This window comes from Procambarus clarkii, chromosome 1, assembly GCF_040958095.1.
Source record: "Procambarus clarkii isolate CNS0578487 chromosome 1, FALCON_Pclarkii_2.0, whole genome shotgun sequence".
Taxonomy (NCBI): domain Eukaryota; kingdom Metazoa; phylum Arthropoda; class Malacostraca; order Decapoda; family Cambaridae; genus Procambarus; species Procambarus clarkii.
Genome location: NC_091150.1, coordinates 60,907,903 through 60,930,524, shown reverse-complemented (window position 1 = coordinate 60,930,524; position 22,622 = coordinate 60,907,903). Strand labels below are relative to the sequence as shown.

The window sequence follows — 22,622 nt, the reverse complement described above, 5'->3', positions numbered from 1 at the left end:
GTATTTGTAGTTTAGAGGTCTTTGTTTAGAAGACGGGTTGCCTTGCAAGTAAAAAAGTGTTCAATGTGCTCACGGTCGCTGGATGAGTAAGACCCAGGTTCCCCCCCCCCCCCACCGTCCTCATAAACAAAGGCCAAAGTCCATTCCATGCACCCGCCAAACCCCCTGTTTATGAATGAAAATCGGTTTACACACGACTCGCAACTAATGACGTCCGATCACTTCCGGAATAATTTTTGTTCGAACCTCAACGTTGTAAATGCTTCATCCTCATACTACAAATACAAATTATCGCCAACATAACCTAAACATCTAAGCTAATTTAACCAATGGATATATGCACAATATGCTAATATATAAAAGAATGTGCTTTTAGGGTCGACCGCTGATGGAATAGGCTGAGTACGGGCCACCCCTAACATCTGCCTATTTAACACAACTAAGTCTGGTTTCTCTCGAGCGCGGGGTTGTATAATTACTGATCATTCACATGAAAAGAACATGACCTAATTTATTTTACGTAGTACCTTGTGTCAAACACAGTTCGCTCTTCTTATGGGTTTAATAAGCCGCTGGTATCCCACAAGCAGGCGGCTAAAATGTTTAAAAATGCAATGTACTCCTTTAAGACTCCCTTTCTTTTGTAGACTATTACTGTGCTATACTATTAAGGAAAGGATAGGTCCATTAATATCTGAGACCGGTCAGATAAGGATAATGACGAAGAGAGAAGTAATATTTTTAATAAATAATTTATCTCTGTGTTTGCTAAAGAACTTAACTCAATGCCTTCAGCAGAACTATGTGGGTGGGGACGAGAACAGGTTGACTAGTTTAACAGTTACCAGGAATGATGTTATTAAACAAATAGTGAAACTCAAACCAAACAAATCCTCAGGACCGGACGAAGTATTTGGCAGGGTGCTTAACGAATGCAAGAGGAGCTTTGCGATCCATTGTCAACCATATTTAACAAATCATTAGAGTCAGGCAGAGTGTCAGAGTCGTGGAAGGTTGCTAATGTGGTACCAATTTTTAAGAAAAGAGATAGATCACTTGCTTCAAACTATCGGCCAATTAGCCTAACGTCTATTGTGAGAAAGTTATTTGAATCGATAATTGCAAATACAATTCGTCTTCATCTTGAAAAATATAAAATAATAAATGATTCGTAATATGGTTTTACAAATGGCCGTTTAAGTTTAACAAATTTGCTATCATTTTAATCCAGCATAGTTGAGGCAGTTGATAATGGTAAGGTTTATGATGTTGTGTACCTTGACTTTAGCAAAGCTTTTGATAGTGCCACATGAAAGACTGATTAAAAAGATAGAGGCTCATGGTATTGGGGGTGATATATTAAGTTCGATTAGGGCATGGCTGTACCAAAAGGAATAGTTAGTATAAATGGGGTTAAGTCAGACTGGGAAAATGTTGTAAGTGGTGTGCCTCAAGGCTCTGTCCTGGGACCTCTGTCAGAGTTGGATTCCCTATGGGAGGAGGTACGACAGTTGAAGCAACATCAGGAAGAAACAAAAGAGGAGACCAGTATTAAAAAGACCTCGTCTTGGAAAGTCGTAAAGGACAGGGGTCTTAAGACTTTGACTAAGCCGCCTACAGATATCCTATGGTCTTCTAACTCATTTGACGTGTTGGAGGACGAGTGCTGTGGTGAGCCTGCAGATCGTTCGATAGGGAAAGCAACGAAGCTCAGGTCCCTCAAAGTGCTCAGAAAGTAAAGGGAGTAACTAAGCGAATTTTGGTTGTGGGAGATTCACAGGTGAGATATTTGGAGAGAACTTTTTGTGACAGAGATAGGGGTAACAGGTTAAGGGTTTGCTATCCGGGAGCTGGAATTGATGATATTGTTAACAATATGAATGATATTACGGCTGGAAATGGGAACAAACTCATCATTTGTATTAGTGCAGGTGGAAATGATGTTGGACGAGTGGAAGTGAGGAACTGATACAAAGGATTAAGACAGCTATAGAATTAGTTAGGAGCAAAGTGGGAATCCCGATCATATGTGGCATTCTTACAAGTAAGGGAGTTGGAAATGAATGGTTGTCGAGGGAACTTGGTGTCAATTGCCGACTGGAAAATTTTTGCAAATCAAATGCAATATCTTTCATAGATAACTGGAAATACTGCTATGGATGAAATTAAATGTATGCTCGGGATGGGGTGCATCTATCGAGGGCTGGCCCCCTCCCCATCCGGCTCGTTGGCGTCGTGAGGGGGCTTCGCGGACGGCTGCCAGAGTGTGATGCTCCGGGGGACAGTCCTCTGTCCTTTTCTGGCCTTGCACTCATGCTGCTGTCTTCTCTAATTGTGCCAGATCGCTTTTCCTTTTCATTATGTTTCGTTTTTCTCCCCCCTCTTCTCCTGTCTGCTTGTCGTTTCCTGCCGACCTTTTGCTTGTTTTGGATTATTTCTTTGGACTTCTTCTATTTTGACGCCCGGGTGCTTGAGGAGGCATACTCTTGCACCCGTAGAACTGTAATACCCGACGTCTCAAGCGAGGGGAACCTTTTATTGTCAATCCCCGTTTCGTCGCTGAACCCGATCTCGACGGACTGACGGTTCTTAAGGTGGCGTATGTGGGACGTATACTCATGACGCACCCCTAGGGGGCCCCGGCAAGATCGGCGATAGCTTCCTGTTGGGTGTCCTGCCTCTAATTGTGGCTCCATGGTGGGTATGGGGGCACATTCGTGGATGAATTTTTCACTCTGCATACCTATGTCGTTAAATGTTTCTGTTGTACCTTTTTGGGCTCGTGAGGTGGGCGACCAAGCCCCCGAGTCGGCCTGTCTTGGAAGACCGGGCTCTGGAGCCTCCACTGCGTTGGGCCCCGACCTTGCTCCTCCTTTGACCATCCTGACTTCTTCCCCCAGCTCCCCTCCCTCCTCTGTGGTTGGGTCGAACCTCCAGCCCCCAGTGGTGACCTCTTCGTCCCCTGGTGCGGCTAAGTCTCTCGTTGTGACAACTGCCCCTTTTGACCCCTCTCTCGCTGGGGGTTCTCAATGCCGTTCGCGCCCCGGCCGCACTCGCTCGATTCCTTCCCATACTGACGCGTATCAGGCCTTGTTTAGTCCCGCTTCATGGGCCAAGTACTTTGATCTCCTCCCTCTTGATTCTGCGCCTCCTGACGATTTCTCCCTCCATCGGCATCTTGTTGATTCCGTGGATGCGTCTGTAACCTTCAACCCCACTCATCTCGGTACACGTGTCGTTGCTGCTCCTTCTCAGGATGCAGCTTCCCGCTTGGCTGCCTTATCTTGCCTTGGCGAGATCCCTGTTCGGGACTCCAAGAACGTTCGGATGAATGCCAGTGTTGGCACTGTTCTCCTCCCGCCCCATGTTGCAACCGGTGTTCGGAATCTGCAGGATTGCCACGATGATATTCGGCATATCCTTGATGCCCAAGGCCATTCTGTCCTCCAGGTGGACTCGTTTACTCGTCCCCCTCGTGGTCGTCGCCGTCAACCCCTTCGTGTTGTGAAGATCACCTTTGATGGTAGGACCCTTCCATCCTCTGTCATTCTTGCTGGTGCTACGTGCTCTGTCCAGGAGTATATTCCTTCTCCCCGACTTTGTAACAAGTGCTGAAGGTTTGGGCATGGTGCCCTCCGCTGCTCTGGGACTGTCTTTCTCTGTCCTTTGTGTGGGGGTGAAGGTCACTCTAAGTCGGAGTGCACTTCTCCCCAAGCTCGCTGCCTCAACTGCGGTGAGGCCCATCCTACCTTCTCCCGTGCCTGTATCCATTACAAGCTTGAGGCAGCCATCCTCAACTTGAAGCACCGGGAGCGTTTATCTTTTCCTGAGGCGAGGCACCAGGTTCGCTTGCTCCCGCCTTATGCTAACGTCTCTTATGCTCGCGTGTTGCGCTCGTCCTCTCCTCATCCTTCCCTCCTTCCTCAGACTCACAACCGTTTCCGGGCCTTGGACCCTGATATGCCCACTGCTCCCTCCTCTGTTCCTTTGCGTTCTTCTGCGTTCCCCTTCTTTCTACCCGGTCTGTCATGTCTCCTGTGTCTTCTTCCTCGTCTCCCTCCGATCCTCCTTCCCATCCTCTTCCTCCATCTATCGGCTCTCCCCGCCGCCTGTCGGTGCAGGCGGATGTCCATCGCTCTCCAAACGGTCGTCGCGTGTGCTCTCGTTCAGCTTCTCCTGTTGACACACTGGAATCCGTTGCCCGGTACGTAGTTGCTGGGATACCGGTCTCTTTAAGTCAGAAGCGTAAGCCTGGCTTCTCTCCTTCCTCCTCCTCGGCGGGTAAGAAGGCTTCGGTTTCTTCCTCAGCCCCTACTTGTGGCTCTGTTTCTCCTTCCCCTCCCATTTGAGTGATTGCGCCCCCTTTTCCTGCTATGGAGGTTTCTTTGGCCCGTACTTCCCTTTCGGTTGCTGCTCTTGCTGAGGTGTGCTCCCCTCTTTCTACTCCCCCTCTTCTTGCTGCTGTCCTTGACTGCTCCTCTCCATTGTCTCCTCCTCTGCCTCCTCCTCCTACTCCTCCTCGTCCGGACCCTGCCCGCCCACCTCTGGTCTGTTCTCCCGCTTCCTTCCCTCCGTCTTTGCTCAGTTTACCCATGCCCCCCCTAACCCTGACTTTGCTGACACTGATATTTTTTAACGTGCTGTATTGCTCTTTCGCCTTTGTTTCTTCCTTGTTCTCTGTTGTTGTCCTTTCCCTTCTCGTCGTTGTCCATTCTTCAATGGAACGTTCGTGGTTATTATGCCAATTTCCTCGAACTCCAACTTCTGATTTCGCGGTTTTCGCCCCTTTGTGTCTGTCTCCAGGAGCCGATGCTTGGTGCTCGTCCTGGTCGTTTTCGTGGCTATTCCTTTCTCCCCCCCCCCACCCCAGCCGTTGCTGGGGCTCCTAATTCTTCTGCTCTATTGATTCACGCTGATGTTCCCTTTGTTCCTTTACTTTTTCCTTTGCCCCTACATTGTTCTGCTGCTCGTATCTTTGTGGGGAAATGGTACACAGTTTGTTCCATTTATCTCCCCCCGAGTGTCCCGCTTTCTCTTCCTGATTTGAAACACCTCTTGGACTCCTTGCCGGAGCCTGTGCTCCTGCTGGGTGACTTCAATTGTCGTCATTCTCTTTGGGGTGACGTTCTGACGAATACCCGGGGTCGCCTTCTTGAGCCGTTTCTCCACTACACAGGAGTGTAGTGTACACTACACTACACTGGATGTAGTAGTGTAGGGTAGTGTACACTACACTACACTCATTTGTTCATGAGACAGGTCAGATAACGGATAATGACGAAGAGATCAGTAATATTTTTAATAAATATTTAATCACTGTATTTACTAAAGACGAACTTAACAATATGCCTGCAGCTGAACAAGTCTATGTGGGTGGGGAGGAGGATAGGTTGACTAGTTTAGCAGTTACCAGGGAGGATATTATTAAACAAATAGTAACAAACCAAACAAATCCCCAGAGTCGAATGAAGTGTTTGCCAGGGTGCTTAAAGAATGCAAAGAGGAGCTTTGGGAGCCACTGTTTACCATATTTAATGAATCAACTGAGTCATGGAAGGTTGCTAATGTGGTACCAATTTTTAAGAGAGGAGATAGATCACTTGCGTCAAACTATCAGCCAATTAGCCTAACGTCTATTGTGGGAAAGTTACTTGAATCGATAATTGCAAATACAATTCTTCTTCATCATGAAAAACATAAATGAATAAATGATTCTCAACATAGTTTTACAAATGGCCGTTCATGTTTAACAAATTTGCTATCTTTTTATTCCAGCATAGTTGAGGCAGTTGATAGTGGTAAGGATTGGGATGTTGTGTAACTTGACTTTAGCAAAGCTTTTGATACAGTGCCACTTGAAAGACTAATTAAAAAGATAGAGTCTCATGGTGTTGTGGGTGCTATTTTAAGTTGGATTAGGGCATGCCTATACCAAAGAAAGCAGAGTTAGTAAAATAAATTCACACGGGCCGTGATGAGGATTCGAACTTACGCGCGGGATGTGTAGAGAGTTAGTATTAGTGGCATTTAAGTCAGAGTGGAAAAATGTTGTAAATGGAGTGCCTCAAGGCTCTCTCCTGGGGCCTCTGTTGTTTATAATATAGATACATGATCTAGATTCAGGTTTGAGTAGCAACATTTGCAAATTTGCCGATGATACAAAAATCGGTAGGAAGATTAACTGGTAGAAAGCCTCAGTCACTTCGAGTCGATCTGAATAGGGTTTTGAAATGGTCAAAAGATTGGCAGATGTAGGTTAATGCTAATAAATGTAAAGTGCAGACGAGGAGTCACAATAACGTGCCTGAAATGTTGACCAAACTACTCACTAGAAAGTGAAGGGACGACGACGCCTCGGTCTGTCCTGGGCCATTCTCAAGTCAAGTTGAATCGACTTGAGAATGGTCCAGGACGAACCGAGGCGTCGACGTCCCTTCACTTTCTAGTTTGTGGTTTGGTCAACAAATGTAAAGTTTTGGGTCTAGGTAATGATGATAGAGTTACAAGATATGAGCTAGAGGTGTTGAGATTACGAAGTGGGATTGCGAAAGGGATCTGAAAGTTATGATTAGTAATAATTTATAAACAAAAGGATCAATGCATGAATGTTCGTAATAAGGCAAATAGGACACTGGGATTTTTTAATCGAAGTGTTAGTAACAAGACACCCGGTGTTGTTCTTCAGCTATATCTTGCTCAGGTTAGGCCCCCATTTAGATTATGCAGTTCAGTTTATGTCGTTGTACAATAGAATGGATATACGTTCACTTGAATGTGGCCAGCGTAGGATTATAAAGTTAATTCCCAAAATTAGAAACCTGTCATATAAGGAAAGATTAACAAAGTTTTCCTTCTTCATAAGCGTCTTCTTGAATCTCGTCCTTTAGATTTCTGCACCCATCTCAGCCTTCCCTATAACGATCCCCTCTGTCTCTCTGAACTTCAGTCTGCCCTGGCCCTTTGCGGTTTTACGACGGCGGCTCCAGTAGCATTCATTATGAGATGCTTCGCCGTCTTCCTCCTTGCACGTCTCAGTATTTACTGAGTCTATATAATCGGATCTAATCGGATCTGGGAGTCGTCGTCAGTCTCTGAGGACTGGCTCGATGCTGTTCGGAAATCAGGGTCTCTTGGGACATCCCATAAGGACTGTCGCCCTATTGCCCTCATGAGTTGTGTCTGCAAACTCTTTGAACGTTTGGTTAACGTTTGCCTAATGTGGTTCTTAGAACACTATCACCACCTCTCCCCTTCTCAATTTGGTTTTTGTAAGTGCCGCAGCACAACAGATGTCCTGGTGAACTTGGAGGTCTATATTCGTACTGTTTTGCTGTAAAGACCTCCGTTGTTGCCGTCCTTTTTGACCTGGAAAAGGCTTACGACACCACCTGGAGATATCATGTTCTGTCCCAACTTCATTCTTTTGCCCATCGTGATCATCTCCCTCTCTTTCTCCAAAGCTTCCTCCCTCGTCGTTCCTTTCGAGTGAGGCTTGGTACCACACTCTCTGTCCCTTTTCGGCGATATGAGGATGTTCTCCAAGGTAGTGTTCTGAGCACTACTCTTTTTCTAGTTGCCCTCAATGGTCTTTTTTCCTCCCTTCCTTCGGGCGTCTTCTCCGATCTCTATGTCGACGATCTTACCCTGCTGTCGGGGTGATGATTCGCCTCCCCTTCAACAGTGGCATCAACTTGCGATTGATGCCCTGTCGTCTTGGGACACCGGTCATGGCTTCCGGTTTTCTACGTCTAATACTTGTGCTATGACTTTTACTCGGAAGCATATCGTTCTTCGTCCCCTCTAGGTCGCTCTATGGCCCTTGAGCACAAGGATTCCGCTAAGCTTTTCGGGTTAATCTTTGACACTCGTTTGTCTTGGTCGCCCCATATCTCTTACCTCAGAGTTGAATGCTCTAAGGCCCTTACCTTCCTTAAGGTTTTGTCCCGTACTTCTTGGGGAGTGGATAGGAAAACTCTCCTCGCTTTACATTCCTCTCTCGTCTTGTCTAAACTCGATTATAGTTGCCCTGCTTATTCGTCTGCTTCTCCTTCTACTCTTCCCCATCTTGATGCTTTGCACCATACTGGATTGTGCTTCAGCTCTGGTGCCTTATGTTCGACTCCCATCCTCCGCTTGTATGTTGACACTGGCTTCATATCTCTCCGGGACCGCCATGATCGCTACTGTCTTCGCTATCTTGCATGGTCCTTGCTACATACTGCCTCTCGCCTCTGTCGTGCTTTGACTTTTACCCCTCCTGTAGTTCCTGTTCCTCTTCACCACCTCCCTCTTTCTGTCCGGTTAACTCGCCTTCAGGATTCTCTTTCGGTTCGTATTTCTGATATTTCTCCTGGTATTGTTCCTTCCTTGCCTCCGTGGCAAGTCCCCCTTCCAAAATTTTGCTCTTCTTTGACCCGCATCACTAAAGCTTTTTTCCCTCCTATGGTTCCGAAACGCCTTTTCCTTGAGCACTTTTCTTCACACTTCTGCTCCGTTTCCTTCTTCACCAATGGGTCTAAATCTGCGGACGGTGTAGGCTACTCTGTTGTTTTTCCTGACCGCACTTATATATGTCGCCTACCTCTGGAGACTAGCGACTTCACAGCGGAACTGTATGCTATTCTCTATGCTATGCTCTTCGTCTCCTTTCTCATTGTCAATCTTCCTTTGTGGTTGTCATTGATCCTCGTAGTGCCCTCATGTCTCTCGGGTCCTTCAATCTGGTCCATCCAGTGGTCATCGAGATTCATTATTGGCTGTTTCTTATTTCCAGTAAATTTAAGTCAGTTGAGTTTTGCTGGGTTCCCAGCCATATTGATGTTTCTTTAAATGAGCGTGCGGACACTGCCACTAATGAAACTGTCCACTCATGTCCCATCTCCCGTAAAGGTATTCCTTACTTTTACCCAGTTATTCATTCCTCCGTCATTACCCGTTGGCAGGATTGTTGGTCTTCTGTTACTGGTAACAAATTGTGTACTCTTAAGGGTAGTGTGTCCTCATGGCCTTCCTCCTGCCACCGTAGCTGGCGATGGAAAACGGCTCGAGGTTGCGTATTGGCCGTACACTTTTAATTCATGGTCACTTAATGGAGCGCCGCCCTGCTCCTTATTGGCCAAATTGTATTGTCCCTCTTACAGTTGTGCATGTCCTTATTGAATGTGGTGACTTCCAGGAGGAACGTGTGTCTTGCTTTCCGACCGTCCCTCGTGGACGCTTTTTCCTTGATAAAATTCTTGGTGAATCGGATACTCTTGATATTGTTCGCCTTATTAATTTCTGTTCTCGTATTGGCATCCTTGGTTATATTTACCCTCTGTGATTATCCCGCACATTCGATGGTGCTACATAGCCTTCCCAGTTTGGTGCCTCATTTGATAATTACTTACTTACCATTATCAACTGCCTCAACTATGCTGAAATAAAATTATAACAAATTTGGTAAACATTAATGGCAATTTGTAAAACCTTGTTGTGAATCATTTATTAATTTATGTTTTTCAAGATGTAAATGAATGGTATTTGCAATTATCGATTCAAGTAACTTTCAAACAATAGACGTTAGGCTAATTGGTCTATAGTTTGAGGCAGGTGATCTATCTTCTTTCTTAAAAATTTGTACCATATTAGCAACCTTCAACGACTCTGGCACTCTGTCTGACTCTAATGATTTATTAAATATGGTAGACAATGGATCGCAAAACTCCTCTTTGCATTCTTTAAGCACCCTGGCAAACACTTCGACCGGCCCTGGGGATTTGTTTGGTTTGAGTTTCACTATTTGTTAAATAACCTATTCCCATGTTACTGTTAAACTAGTCAACCTGTCCTCGTCCCCATCCACATAGACTTGTTTGGCTGAAAGCATAGAGGTAAGTTCTTCTTTAGTAAATTCAGAGATAAAATTTCTATTAAATATTCTACTCATCTCTTCGTCATTATCTGTTATCTGACCTGTCTCAGTTCTTAATGGACCTATCCTTTCCCTAATCTTTGTTCGATATAACTGAAAAAAAAAGTTTTAGATTTGGCTTTACTTGCCCTGCTATGCGAACTTCATAGTTTCGTTTTGACCTCCTTATCTCTTTTATAACATTTCTATCCAGGTGTACGAATTCCTGTTCTAAACTGACTTCCCCATTCTTAACCCTTTTGTACCAAGCTCTCTTGCTACTTATAAGGTTCTTCAGATTCTTTGTTATCCATTTCGAGTCATTAGTATTCGATCTCTTCTATTTTGTATGGTATACTACGTTCTTGTGCTTTGCTAGAACATTTTTAAATAAGTTATATTTGGATCAATATTGAAATCTCTTTTTACACCACCCATTGTTGGGTTCACGTCTCGCTCCAAGACCGGCCCACCTCACATGCCTAAGACTTTCCAATTTATTTCAACCAAAAAAATTCTTCGACCATTCAAATCAGTTTTTCGAAATTTTGGCACTTTTCTGGCAACAGCAACAACAATTTGGCAACAGAATTTTCTCCTACAAGTCTAATCCATTCTATGCTAAATCTGATTTCTTTGTGATCGGTGTTCACTAGTTCACTTCCTATTTCGATGTCATTTATTTGTGTTTTCCTGTTAGTTAACACTAAGTCTAAAATATAATTTTCTCTCATTGGCTCCTTGATGTGTTGCATAAGAAAGCAATCATTAATTAATTCTAGAAAATCTTCTGCTTCATTATTCGCTGTTTTGTTAATCCAGTTTATTTCACTAAAATTAAAGTCATCCCTGACACAAATACTGTTTGACCTAGATGCTCTAGATATTTCATCCCATAGATGCTTTGATTCCTTCCTGTCTAAGTTCGGTGGCCTGTATATATCTATATCTCTTATTATAAGATTTCTAGCTTTTTCGTTTAATTCTAGCCAAATAGTTTCTGTGAGTGGCATAGTTTTGATTTAGTCTTTGAGACTTCATTTCAAATTATCCCTAACATATATGGCTACTCCCCCTCCTTGAATAATATATATGTGTGAAATAGTTTAAATCCATTTATTTGATATTCAGCTAATAGTTCTCTATTTTCTACATCCATCCATGTTTCGTTAAGTGCAATAATATCTATTTTTTTCTGTGCAGACATGAGCATATAAATAGTGTGATTTGTTTCTATGTCTCCTACTGTTCGTGTAGTGTATTGTTATTTTGATAACCTTCTTTCCTTGATAATTTTAGCAATTTGTTTCTCCCACACACACGTACTTTTATTACCTCCTTTCTCCATATCAATTCCCATACCACTATCTACTAACAGTTTAAACCCCACCCAAAAATTCCAACCACAGGTTCCAACGAGTTCGCAACAGCAACAACCCCAGCCCTATGCAGATGCACCCCATCCCAAGCGTACATGTCATTTCTTCCATAGAAGTGTTCCCAGTTATCAATGAATGTAAATAATCTTGCTCTGGGACGTAACGACATTGGGAGATTCACCAAAATACTAGTTCGTTTTAATTGAAGTTGTGGTCACCTTCTCATGGACAATTCCCACACAATAAGTTTCTCCTGAGATCACACCACACCCTCATCAGGTCAGCCTGCAGGTGACGCGGGCTGGCCTGCTTGACGCGGGCTGGCCTGCTTGACGCGGGCTGGCCTGCTTGACGCGGGCTGGCCTGCTTGACGCGGGCTGGCCTGCTTGACGCGGGCTGGCCTGCTTGACGCGGGCTGGCCTGCTTGACGCGGGCTGGCCTGCTTGACGCGGGCGGGCCTGCTTGACGCGGGCTGGCCTGCTTGACGCGGGCTGGCCTGCTTGACGCGGGCTGGCCTGCTTGACGCGGGCTGGCCTGCTTGACGCGGGCTGGCCTGCTTGACGCGGGCTGGCCTGCTTGACGCGGGCTGGCCTGCTTGACGCGGGCTGGCCTGCTTGACGCGGGCTGGCCTGCTTGACGCGGGCTGGCCTGCTTGACGCGGGCTGGCCTGCTTGACGCGGGCTGGCCTGCTTGACGCGGGCTGGCCTGCTTGACGCGGGCTGGCCTGCTTGACGCGGGCTGGCCTGCTTGACGCGGGCTGGCCTGCTTGACGCGGGCTGGCCTGCTTGACGCGGGCTGGCCTGCTTGACGCGGGCTGGCCTGCTTGACGCGGGCTGGCCTGCTTGACGCGGGCTGGCCTGCTTGACGCGGGCTGGCCTGCTTGACGCGGGCTGGCCTGCTTGACGCGGGCTGGCCTGCTTGACGCGGGCTGGCCTGCTTGACGCGGGCTGGCCTGCTTGACGCGGGCTGGCCTGCTTGACGCGGGCTGGCCTGCTTTGAACGCGGGCTGGCCTGCTTGACGCGGGCTGGCCTGCTTGACGCGGGCTGGCCTGCTTAGCGCGGCTGGCCCTGCTTGACGCGGGGCTGGCCTTCTTTGACGCGGGCTGGCCTGCTTTACGGGCGGGCTGGCCTTCTTGACGCGGGCTGGCCTGCTTGGCCCGCGGGCTGGCTCTGCATTGACGCGGGCTGGCCTGCTTTGACGCGGGCTGGCTGCTTGACGCGGGCTGGACCTGCGTGACGCGGCTGGCCCTGCTTGACGCGGGCTGCCTGCTTGACGCGGCTGGCCTGCTTGACGCGGGCTGGGCCTGCTTGACGCGGCTGGCCTGCTTGACGCGGGCTGGCCTGCTTCATCGCGGGCTGGCCTGCTTCCACGCGGGCTGGCCTGCTTCCACGCGGGAGGCTGCCTGCTTCACGCGGGCTGGCCTGCTTGACGCGGGCTGCCTGCTTGACGCGGGCTGGCCTGCTTGACGCGGGCTGGCCTGCTTGACGCGGGCTGGCCTGCTTGACGCGGGCTGGCCTGCTTGACGCGGGCTGGCCTGCTTGACGCGGGCTGGCCTGCTTGACGCGGGCTGGCCTGCTTGACGCGGGCTGGCCTGCTTGAAGCGGCTGGCCTGCTGACGCGGGCTGGCCTGCTTGACGCGGGCTGGCCTGCTTGACGCGGGCTGGCCTGCTTGACGCGGGCTGGCCTGCTTGACGCGGGCTGGCCTGCTTGACGCGGGCTGGCCTGCTTGACGCGGGCTGGCCTGCTTGACGCGGGCTGGCCTGCTTGACGCGGGCTGGCCTGCTTGACGCGGGCTGGCCTGCTTGACGCGGGCTGGCCTGCTTGACGCGGGCTGGCCTGCTTGACGCGGGCTGGCCCTGCTTGACGCGGGCTGGCCTGCTTGACGCGGGCTGGCCTGCTTGACGCGGGCTGGCCTGCTTGACGCGGGCTGGCCTGCTTGACGCGGGCTGGCCTGCTTCACGCGGGCTGGCCTGCTTCACGCGGGCTGGCCTGCTTCACGCGGGCTGGCCTGCTTCACGCGGGCTGGCCTGCTTCACGCGGGCTGGCCTGCTTCACGCGGGCTGGCCTGCTTCACGCGGGCTGGCCTGCTTCACGCGGCTGGCCTGCTTCACGCGGCTGGCCTGCTTGACGCGGGCTGGCCTGCTTGACGCGGGCTGGCCTGCTTGACGCGGGCTGGCCTGCTTGACGCGGGCTGGCCTGCTTGACGCGGGCTGGCCTGCTTGACGCGGGCTGGCCTGCTTGACGCGGGCTGGCCTGCTTGACGCGGGCTGGCCTGCTTGACGCGGGCTGGCCTGCTTGACGCGGGCTGGCCTGCTTGACGCGGGCTGGCCTGCTTGACGCGGGCTGGCCTGCTTGACGCGGGCTGGCCTGCTTGACGCGGGCTGGCCTGCTTGACGCGGGCTGGCCTGCTTGACGCGGGCTGGCCTGCTTGACGCGGGCTGGCCTGCTTGACGCGGGCTGGCCTGCTTGACGCGGGCTGGCCTGCTTGACGCGGGCTGGCCTGCTTGACGCGGGCTGGCCTGCTTGACGCGGGCTGGCCTGCTTGACGCGGGCTGGCCTGCTTGACGCGGGCTGGCCTGCTTGACGCGGGCTGGCCTGCTTGACGCGGGCTGGCCTGCTTGACGCGGGCTGGCCTGCTTGACGCGGGCTGGCCTGCTTGACGCGGGCTGGCCTGCTTGACGCGGGCTGGCCTGCTTCACGCGGGCTGGCCTGCTTCACGCGGGCTGGCCTGCTTGACGCGGGCTGGCCTGCTTCACGCGGGCTGGCCTGCTTCACGCGGGCTGGCCTGCTTGACGCGGGCTGGCCTGCTTGACGCGGGCTGGCCTGCTTGACGCGGGCTGGCCTGCTTGACGCGGGCTGGCCTGCTTCACGCGGGCTGGCCTGCTTCACGCGGGCTGGCCTGCTTCACGCGGGCTGGCCTGCTTCACGCGGGCTGGCCTGCTTGACGCGGGCTGGCCTGCTTGACGCGGGCTGGCCTGCTTCACGCGGGCTGGCCTGCTTCACGCGGGCTGGCCTGCTTCACGCGGGCTGGCCTGCTTCACGCGGGCTGGCCTGCTTGACGCGGGCTGGCCTGCTTGACGCGGGCTGGCCTGCTTGACGCGGGCTGGCCTGCTTGACGCGGGCTGGCCTGCTTGACGCGGGCTGGCCTGCTTGACGCGGGCTGGCCTGCTTGACGCGGGCTGGCCTGCTTGACGCGGGCTGGCCTGCTTGACGCGGGCTGGCCTGCTTGACGCGGGCTGGCCTGCTTGACGCGGGCTGGCCTGCTTCACGCGGGCTGGCCTGCTTCACGCGGGCTGGCCTGCTTCACGCGGGCTGGCCTGCTTCACGCGGGCTGGCCTGCTTCACGCGGGCTGGCCTGCTTCACGCGGGCTGGCCTGCTTCACGCGGGCTGGCCTGCTTCACGCGGGCTGGCCTGCTTCACGCGGGCTGGCCTGCTTCACGCGGGCTGGCCTGCTTGACGCGGGCTGGCCTGCTTGACGCGGGCTGGCCTGCTTGACGCGGGCTGGCCTGCTTCACGCGGGCTGGCCTGCTTCACGCGGGCTGGCCTGCTTCACGCGGGCTGGCCTGCTTCACGCGGGCTGGCCTGCTTCACGCGGGCTGGCCTGCTTGACGCGGGCTGGCCTGCTTCACGCGGGCTGGCCTGCTTCACGCGGGCTGGCCTGCTTCACGCGGGCTGGCCTGCTTCACGCGGGCTGGCCTGCTTGACGCGGGCTGGCCTGCTTGACGCGGGCTGGCCTGCTTGACGCGGGCTGGCCTGCTTGACGCGGGCTGGCCTGCTTGACGCGGGCTGGCCTGCTTGACGCGGGCTGGCCTGCTTGACGCGGGCTGGCCTGCTTGACGCGGGCTGGCCTGCTTGACGCGGGCTGGCCTGCTTGACGCGGGCTGGCCTGCTTGACGCGGGCTGGCCTGCTTGACGCGGGCTGGCCTGCTTGACGCGGGCTGGCCTGCTTGACGCGGGCTGGCCTGCTTGACGCGGGCTGGCCTGCTTGACGCGGGCTGGCCTGCTTGACGCGGGCTGGCCTGCTTGACGCGGGCTGGCCTGCTTGACGCGGGCTGGCCTGCTTGACGCGGGCTGGCCTGCTTGACGCGGGCTGGCCTGCTTGACGCGGGCTGGCCTGCTTGACGCGGGCTGGCCTGCTTGACGCGGGCTGGCCTGCTTGACGCGGGCTGGCCTGCTTGACGCGGGCTGGCCTGCTTGACGCGGGCTGGCCTGATTGACGCGGGCTGGCCTGCTTGACGCGGGCTGGCCTGCTTGACGCGGGCTGGCCTGCTTGACGCGGGCTGGCCTGCTTGACGCGGGCTGGCCTGCTTGACGCGGGCTGGCCTGCTTGACGCGGGCTGGCCTGCTTGACGCGGGCTGGCCTGCTTGACGCGGGCTGGCCTGCTTGACGCGGGCTGGCCTGCTTGACGCGGGCTGGCCTGCTTGACGCGGGCTGGCCTGCTTGACGCGGGCTGGCCTGCTTGACGCGGGCTGGCCTGCTTGACGCGGGCTGGCCTGCTTGACGCGGGCTGGCCTGCTTGACGCGGGCTGGCCTGCTTCACGCGGGCTGGCCTGCTTCACGCGGGCTGGCCTGCTTCACGCGGGCTGGCCTGCTTCACGCGGGCTGGCCTGCTTGACGCGGGCTGGCCTGCTTGACGCGGGCTGGCCTGCTTGACGCGGGCTGGCCTGCTTGACGCGGGCTGGCCTGCTTGACGCGGGCTGGCCTGCTTGACGCGGGCTGGCCTGCTTCACGCGGGCTGGCCTGCTTCACGCGGGCTGGCCTGCTTCACGCGGGCTGGCCTGCTTCACGCGGGCTGGCCTGCTTCACGCGGGCTGGCCTGCTTCACGCGGGCTGGCCTGCTTCACGCGGGCTGGCCTGCTTCACGCGGGCTGGCCTGCTTAACGCGTGCTGACCTGCGTATACCATTACATGGAGTAACTGTCTTTAAATAAATTACTCCTTGCCGGGTTGACGAGTAAAGATATGTAAATGTTGGAGTTTGTGTTGACCAAGGTCTCCTAGGTGGAGAGTGCCAGACCTCGTCAGTCACCCCTGGTCTCATGCTTTCAGTCTCTTTTTCCCGTTTCCATCCCAACTCTTTCATTTCCCTTTCTCTCACCTTTCTTCCGTCTCCCCTCCCCTTTCTCTTTCTGTACTCTGGCGAACAATTACTCTGAGATGTTTAATCAAACCAGAGCCATTTTTCAGCCTGCCACCCCCGCCTGCAACCCACGACGGCCACCCTCACCTGCCACCCTCGCCTGCCACCCTCGCCTGCCACGCTCGCCTGCCACGCTCGCCTGCCACTCTCGCCTGCCACCCTCGCCTGCCATCCCCGCCTGCCATCCCCGCCTGCCACCCTCGCCTGCCACCCTCGCCTGCCACCCTCGCCTGCCACCCTCGCCTGCCACCCTCGCCTGCCACTCTCGCCTGCCACTCTCGCCTGCCACCCTCGCCTGCCACCCTCGCCTGCCACCCTCGCCTGCCACCCTCGCCTGCCATCCCCGCCTGCCACCCTCGCCTGCCACCCTCGCCTGCCACCCTCGCCGGCCACCCTCGCCTGCCACCCTCGCGTGCCACCCTCGCCTGCCACCCTTGCCTGCCACCCTCGCCTGCCGTCCTCGCCTGCCGTCCTCGCCTGCCACCCCCGCCTGCCACCCTCGCCTGCCACCCTCGCCTGCCGTCCTCGCCTGCCACCCCCGCCTGCCACCCACGACGGCCACCCACGCCTGCCATCCCCGCCTGCCACCCTTGCCTGCCACCCTCGCCTGCCACCCCTCGCCTGCCGTCCTCGCCTGCCACCCTCGCCTGCCACCCCCGCCTGCCACCCCCGCCTGCCACACCCGCCTGCCACCCCCGCCTGCCACCCTCGCCTGCCACCCTCGCCTGCCACCCCCGCCTGCAACCCTCGCCTGCCACCCTCGCCTGCCACCCCCGCCTGCCATTCCCGCCTGCCACCCTCGCCTGCCACCACCGCCTGCCACCCTCGCCTGCCATCACCGCCTGCCATCCTCGCCTGCTATCCCTGCCTGCCACCCTCGCCTGCCACCCTCGCCTGCCATCAATGCCTGCCACCCTCGCCTGCCATCCTCGCCTGCCATCCTCGCCTGCCATCCCTGCCTGCCACCCTCGCCTGCCAACCCCGCCTGCCACCCTCGCCTGCCATCCTCGCCTGCCATCCCTGCCTGCCACCCTCGCCTGCAACACTCGCCTGCCACCCTCGCCTGCCATCCTCGCCTGCCACCCTCGCCTGCCACCCTCGCCTGCCACCCTCGCCTGCCATCCCTGCCTGCCACCCTCGCCTGCAACCCTCGCCTGCCACCCCCGCCTGCAACCCTCGCCTGCAACCCTCGCCTGCCACCCTCGCCTGCCACCCCCGCCTGCCACCCTCGCCGGCCATCCTCGCCTGCCACCCTCGCCTGCCATCCTCGCCTGCCATCCCCGCCTGCCACCCTCGCCTGCCACCCTCGCCTGCCACCCTCGCCTGCCATCCTCGCCTGCCACCCTCGCCTGCCATCCTCGCCTGCCACCCACGCCTGCCATCTCCGCCTGCAACCCTCGCCTGCCACCCTCGCCTGCCACCCTCGCCTGCCACCCTCGCCTGCCACCCTCGCCTGCCACCCCCGCCTGCAACCCTCGCCTGCCACCCTCGCCTACCACCCCCGCCTGCCATCCTCGCCTGCCACCCACGCCTGCCACCCTCGCCTGCCACCCTCGCCTGCCATCCTCGCCTGCCATCCTCGCCTGCCATCCCTGCCTGCCACCCTCGCCTGCCACCCCCGCCTGCCACCCTCGCCTGCCACCCTCGCCTGCTACCCTCGCCTGCCACTCACGCCTGCCACCCTCGCCTGCAATCCTCGCCTGCCACCCCCGCCTGCAACCCACGCCTGCCACCCTCGCCTGCCACCCTCGCCTGCCACCCTCGCCTGCAACCCCCGCCTGCCACCCCCGCCTGCCACTTTCGCCTGCAACCCACGCCTGCCACCCTCGCCTGCCATCCTCGACTGCCATCCCTGCCTGCCACCCTCGCCTGCCACCCTCGCCTGCCATCCTCGCATGCCACCCTCGCCTGCCTCCCCCGCCTGCCACCCTCGCCTGCCATCCCCGCCTGCCTCCCCCGCCTGCCATCCTCGCCTGCCACCCTCGCCTGCCACCCACGCCTGCCACCCACGCCTGCCACCCTTGCCTGCCACTCTCGCCTGCCACCCTCGCCTGCCATCCTCGCCTGCCATCCTCGCCTGCCACCCTCGCCTGCCACCCTCGCCTGCCACCCTCGCCTGCCAAACTCGCCTGCCAGCCTCGCCTACCACCCTCGCCTGCCACCCTCGCCTGCCACCCCTGCCTGCCACCCTCGCCTGCCACCCTCGCTTGCCACCCTCGCCTGCCATTCCCGCTTGCCACCCTCGACTGCCACTCCTGCCTGCCACCCTCGCCTGCCATCTCCGCCTGCCACCCTCGCCTGCCACCCTCGCCTGCCACCCCCGCCTGCCACCCTCGCCTGCCACCCTCGCTTGCCACCCTCGCCTGTCATTCCCGCTTGCCACCCTCGACTGCCACTCCTGCCTGCCATCCTCGCCTGCCATCTCCGCCTGCCACCCTCGCCTGCCATCTCCGCCTGCCACCCCCGCCTGCCACCCCCGCCTGCCACACCCGCCTGCCACACCCGCCTGCCACCCTCGCCTGCCACCCTCGCCTGCCACCCCCGCCTGCAACCCTCGCCTGCCACCCTCGCCTGCCACCCCCGCCTGCCATTCCCGCCTGCCACCCTCGCCTGCCACCACCGCCTGCCACCCTCGCCTGCCATCACCGCCTGCCATCCTCGCCTGCTATCCCTGCCTGCCACCCTCGCCTGCCACCCTCGCCTGCCATCAATGCCTGCCACCCTCGCCTGCCATCCTCGCCTGCCATCCTCGCCTGCCATCCCTGCCTGCCACCCTCGCCTGCCAACCCCGCCTGCCACCCTCGCCTGCCATCCTCGCCTGCCATCCCTGCCTGCCACCCTCGCCTGCAACACTCGCCTGCCACCCTCGCCTGCCATCCTCGCCTGCCACCCTCGCCTGCCACCCTCGCCTGCCACCCTCGCCTGCCATCCCTGCCTGCCACCCTCGCCTGCAACCCTCGCCTGCCACCCCCGCCTGCAACCCTCGCCTGCAACCCTCGCCTGCCACCCTCGCCTGCCACCCCCGCCTGCCACCCTCGCCGGCCATCCTCGCCTGCCACCCTCGCCTGCCATCCTCGCCTGCCATCCCCGCCTGCCACCCTCGCCTGCCACCCTCGCCTGCCACCCTCGCCTGCCATCCTCGCCTGCCACCCTCGCCTGCCATCCTCGCCTGCCACCCACGCCTGCCATCTCCGCCTGCAACCCTCGCCTGCCACCCTCGCCTGCCACCCTCGCCTGCCACCCTCGCCTGCCACCCTCGCCTGCCACCCCCGCCTGCAACCCTCGCCTGCCACCCTCGCCTACCACCCCCGCCTGCCATCCTCGCCTGCCACCCACGCCTGCCACCCTCGCCTGCCACCCTCGCCTGCCATCCTCGCCTGCCATCCTCGCCTGCCATCCCTGCCTGCCACCCTCGCCTGCCACCCCCGCCTGCCACCCTCGCCTGCCACCCTCGCCTGCCACCCTCGCCTGCCACTCACGCCTGCCACCCTCGCCTGCAATCCTCGCCTGCCACCCCCGCCTGCAACCCACGCCTGCCACCCTCGCCTGCCACCCTCGCCTGCCACCCTCGCCTGCAACCCCCGCCTGCCACCCCCGCCTGCCACTTTCGCCTGCAACCCACGCCTGCCACCCTCGCCTGCCATCCTCGACTGCCATCCCTGCCTGCCACCCTCGCCTGCCACCCTCGCCTGCCATCCTCGCATGCCACCCTCGCCTGCCTCCCCCGCCTGCCACCCTCGCCTGCCATCCCCGCCTGCCTCCCCCGCCTGCCATCCTCGCCTGCCACCCTCGCCTGCCACCCACGCCTGCCACCCACGCCTGCCACCCTTGCCTGCCACTCTCGCCTGCCACCCTCGCCTGCCATCCTCGCCTGCCATCCTCGCCTGCCACCCTCGCCTGCCACCCTCGCCTGCCACCCTCGCTTGCCAAACTCGCCTGCCAGCCTCGCCTACCACCCTCGCCTGCCACCCTCGCCTGCCACCCCTGCCTGCCACCCTCGCCTGCCACCCTCGCTTGCCACCCTCGCCTGCCATTCCCGCTTGCCACCCTCGACTGCCACTCCTGCCTGCCACCCTCGCCTGCCATCTCCGCCTGCCACCCTCGCCTGCCACCCTCGCCTGCCACCCCCGCCTGCCACCCTCGCCTGCCACCCTCGCTTGCCACCCTCGCCTGTCATTCCCGCTTGCCACCCTCGACTGCCACTCCTGCCTGCCATCCTCGCCTGCCATCTCCGCCTGCCACCCTCGCCTGCCATCTCCGCCTGCCACCCTCGCCTGCCACCCTCGCCTGCCATCACCGCCTGCCACCCTCGCCTGCCATCCCTGCCTGCCACCCTCGCCTGCCATCCCCGCCTGCCAGCCATCCCCGCCTGCCACCCTCGCCTGCCATCCCCGCCTGCCACCCTCGCCTGCCATCCCCGCCTGCCACCCTCGCCTGCCATCACCGCCTGCCACCCTCGCCTGCCATCCTCGCCTGCCACCTTCGCCTGCCACCCTCGCCTGCCATCCTCGCATGCCACCCTCGCCTGCCACCCTCCCCTGCCATCCCCGCGTGCCATCACCGCCTGCCACCCTCGCCTGCAACCCTCGCCTGCCATCACCGCCTGCCTTCCTCGCCTGCCATCACCGCCTGCCACCCTCGCCTGCCATCCCCGCCTGCCATCCTCGCCTGCCATCCCCGCCTGCCACCCTCGCCTGCCACCCTCGCCTGCCATCCCCGCTTGCCATCCTCGCCTGCCACCCTCGCCTGCCATCCCCGCCTGCCATCCCCGCCTGCCATCCTCGCATGCCATCCCCGACTGCCATCCCCGCCTGCCATCCCCGCCTGCCATCACCGCCTGCCACCCTCGCCTGCAACCCTCGCCTGCCACCCTCGCCTGCCATCCCCGCCTGCCACCCTCGCCTGCCACCCTCGCCTGCCACCCTCGCCGGCCACCCTCGCCTGCCACCCTCGCGTGCCACCCTCGCCTGCCACCCTCGCCTGCCGTCCTCGCCTGCCGTCCTCGCCTGCCACCCCCGCCTGCCACCCTCGCCTGCCACCCTCGCCTGCCACCCTCGCCTGCCGTCCTCGCCTGCCACCCCCGCCTGCCACCCACGACGGCCACCCACGCCTGCCACCCTCGCCTGCCATCCCCGCCTGCCACCCTTGCCTGCCACCCTCGCCTGCCACCCCTCGCCTGCCGTCCTCGCCTGCCACCCTCGCCTGCCACCCCCGCCTGCCACCCCCGCCTGCCACACCCGCCTGCCACACCCGCCTGCCACCCTCGCCTGCCACCCTCGCCTGCCACCCCCGCCTGCAACCCTCGCCTGCCACCCTCGCCTGCCACCCCCGCCTGCCATTCCCGCCTGCCACCCTCGCCTGCCACCACCGCCTGCCACCCTCGCCTGCCATCACCGCCTGCCATCCTCGCCTGCTATCCCTGCCTGCCACCCTCGCCTGCCACCCTCGCCTGCCATCAATGCCTGCCACCCTCGCCTGCCACCCTCGCCTGCCATCCTCGCCTGCCATCCTCGCCTGCCATCCCTGCCTGCCACCCTCGCCTGCCAACCCCGCCTGCCACCCTCGCCTGCCATCCTCGCCTGCCATCCCTGCCTGCCACCCTCGCCTGCAACACTCGCCTGCCACCCTCGCCTGCCATCCTCGCCTGCCACCCTCGCCTGCCACCCTCGCCTGCCACCCTCGCCTGCCATCCCTGCCTGCCACCCTCGCCTGCAACCCTCGCCTGCCACCCCCGCCTGCAACCCTCGCCTGCAACCCTCGCCTGCCACCCTCGCCTGCCATCCTCGCCTGCCATCCCCGCCTGCCACCCTCGCCTGCCACCCTCGCCTGCCACCCTCGCCTGCCATCCTCGCCTGCCACCCTCGCCTGCCATCCTCGCCTGCCACCCACGCCTGCAACCCTCGCCTGCAACCCTCGCCTGCCACCCTCGCCTGCCACCCTCGCCTGCCACCCTCGCCTGCCACCCTCGCCTGCCACCCCCGCCTGCAACCCTCGCCTGCCACCCTCGCCTACCACCCCCGCCTGCCATCCTCGCCTGCCACCCACGCCTGCCACCCTCGCCTGCCACCCTCGCCTGCCATCCTCGCCTGCCATCCTCGCCTGCCATCCCTGCCTGCCACCCTCGCCTGCCACCCCCGCCTGCCACCCTCGCCTGCCACCCTCGCCTGCCACCCTCGCCTGCCACCCACGCCTGCCACCCTCGCCTGCA

General features: G+C 58.5%; 1 protein-coding gene across 1 annotated transcript in view; it reads left to right on the top strand.

The window, feature by feature from the left end:
- The first annotated feature begins 17,317 nt into the window (after nucleotides 1–17,317).
- The window catches only part of LOC138363706 (proline-rich protein 36-like), a 147,037-nt gene continuing 141,732 nt past the window's right edge, over nucleotides 17,318–22,622 (top strand). Inside the window, exon 1 of the mRNA XM_069323098.1 lies at nucleotides 17,318–21,266. Within this exon, the coding sequence (XP_069179199.1) occupies nucleotides 17,318–21,266 (3,949 nt within the window). The remainder of the gene's footprint in view (nucleotides 21,267–22,622) is intronic.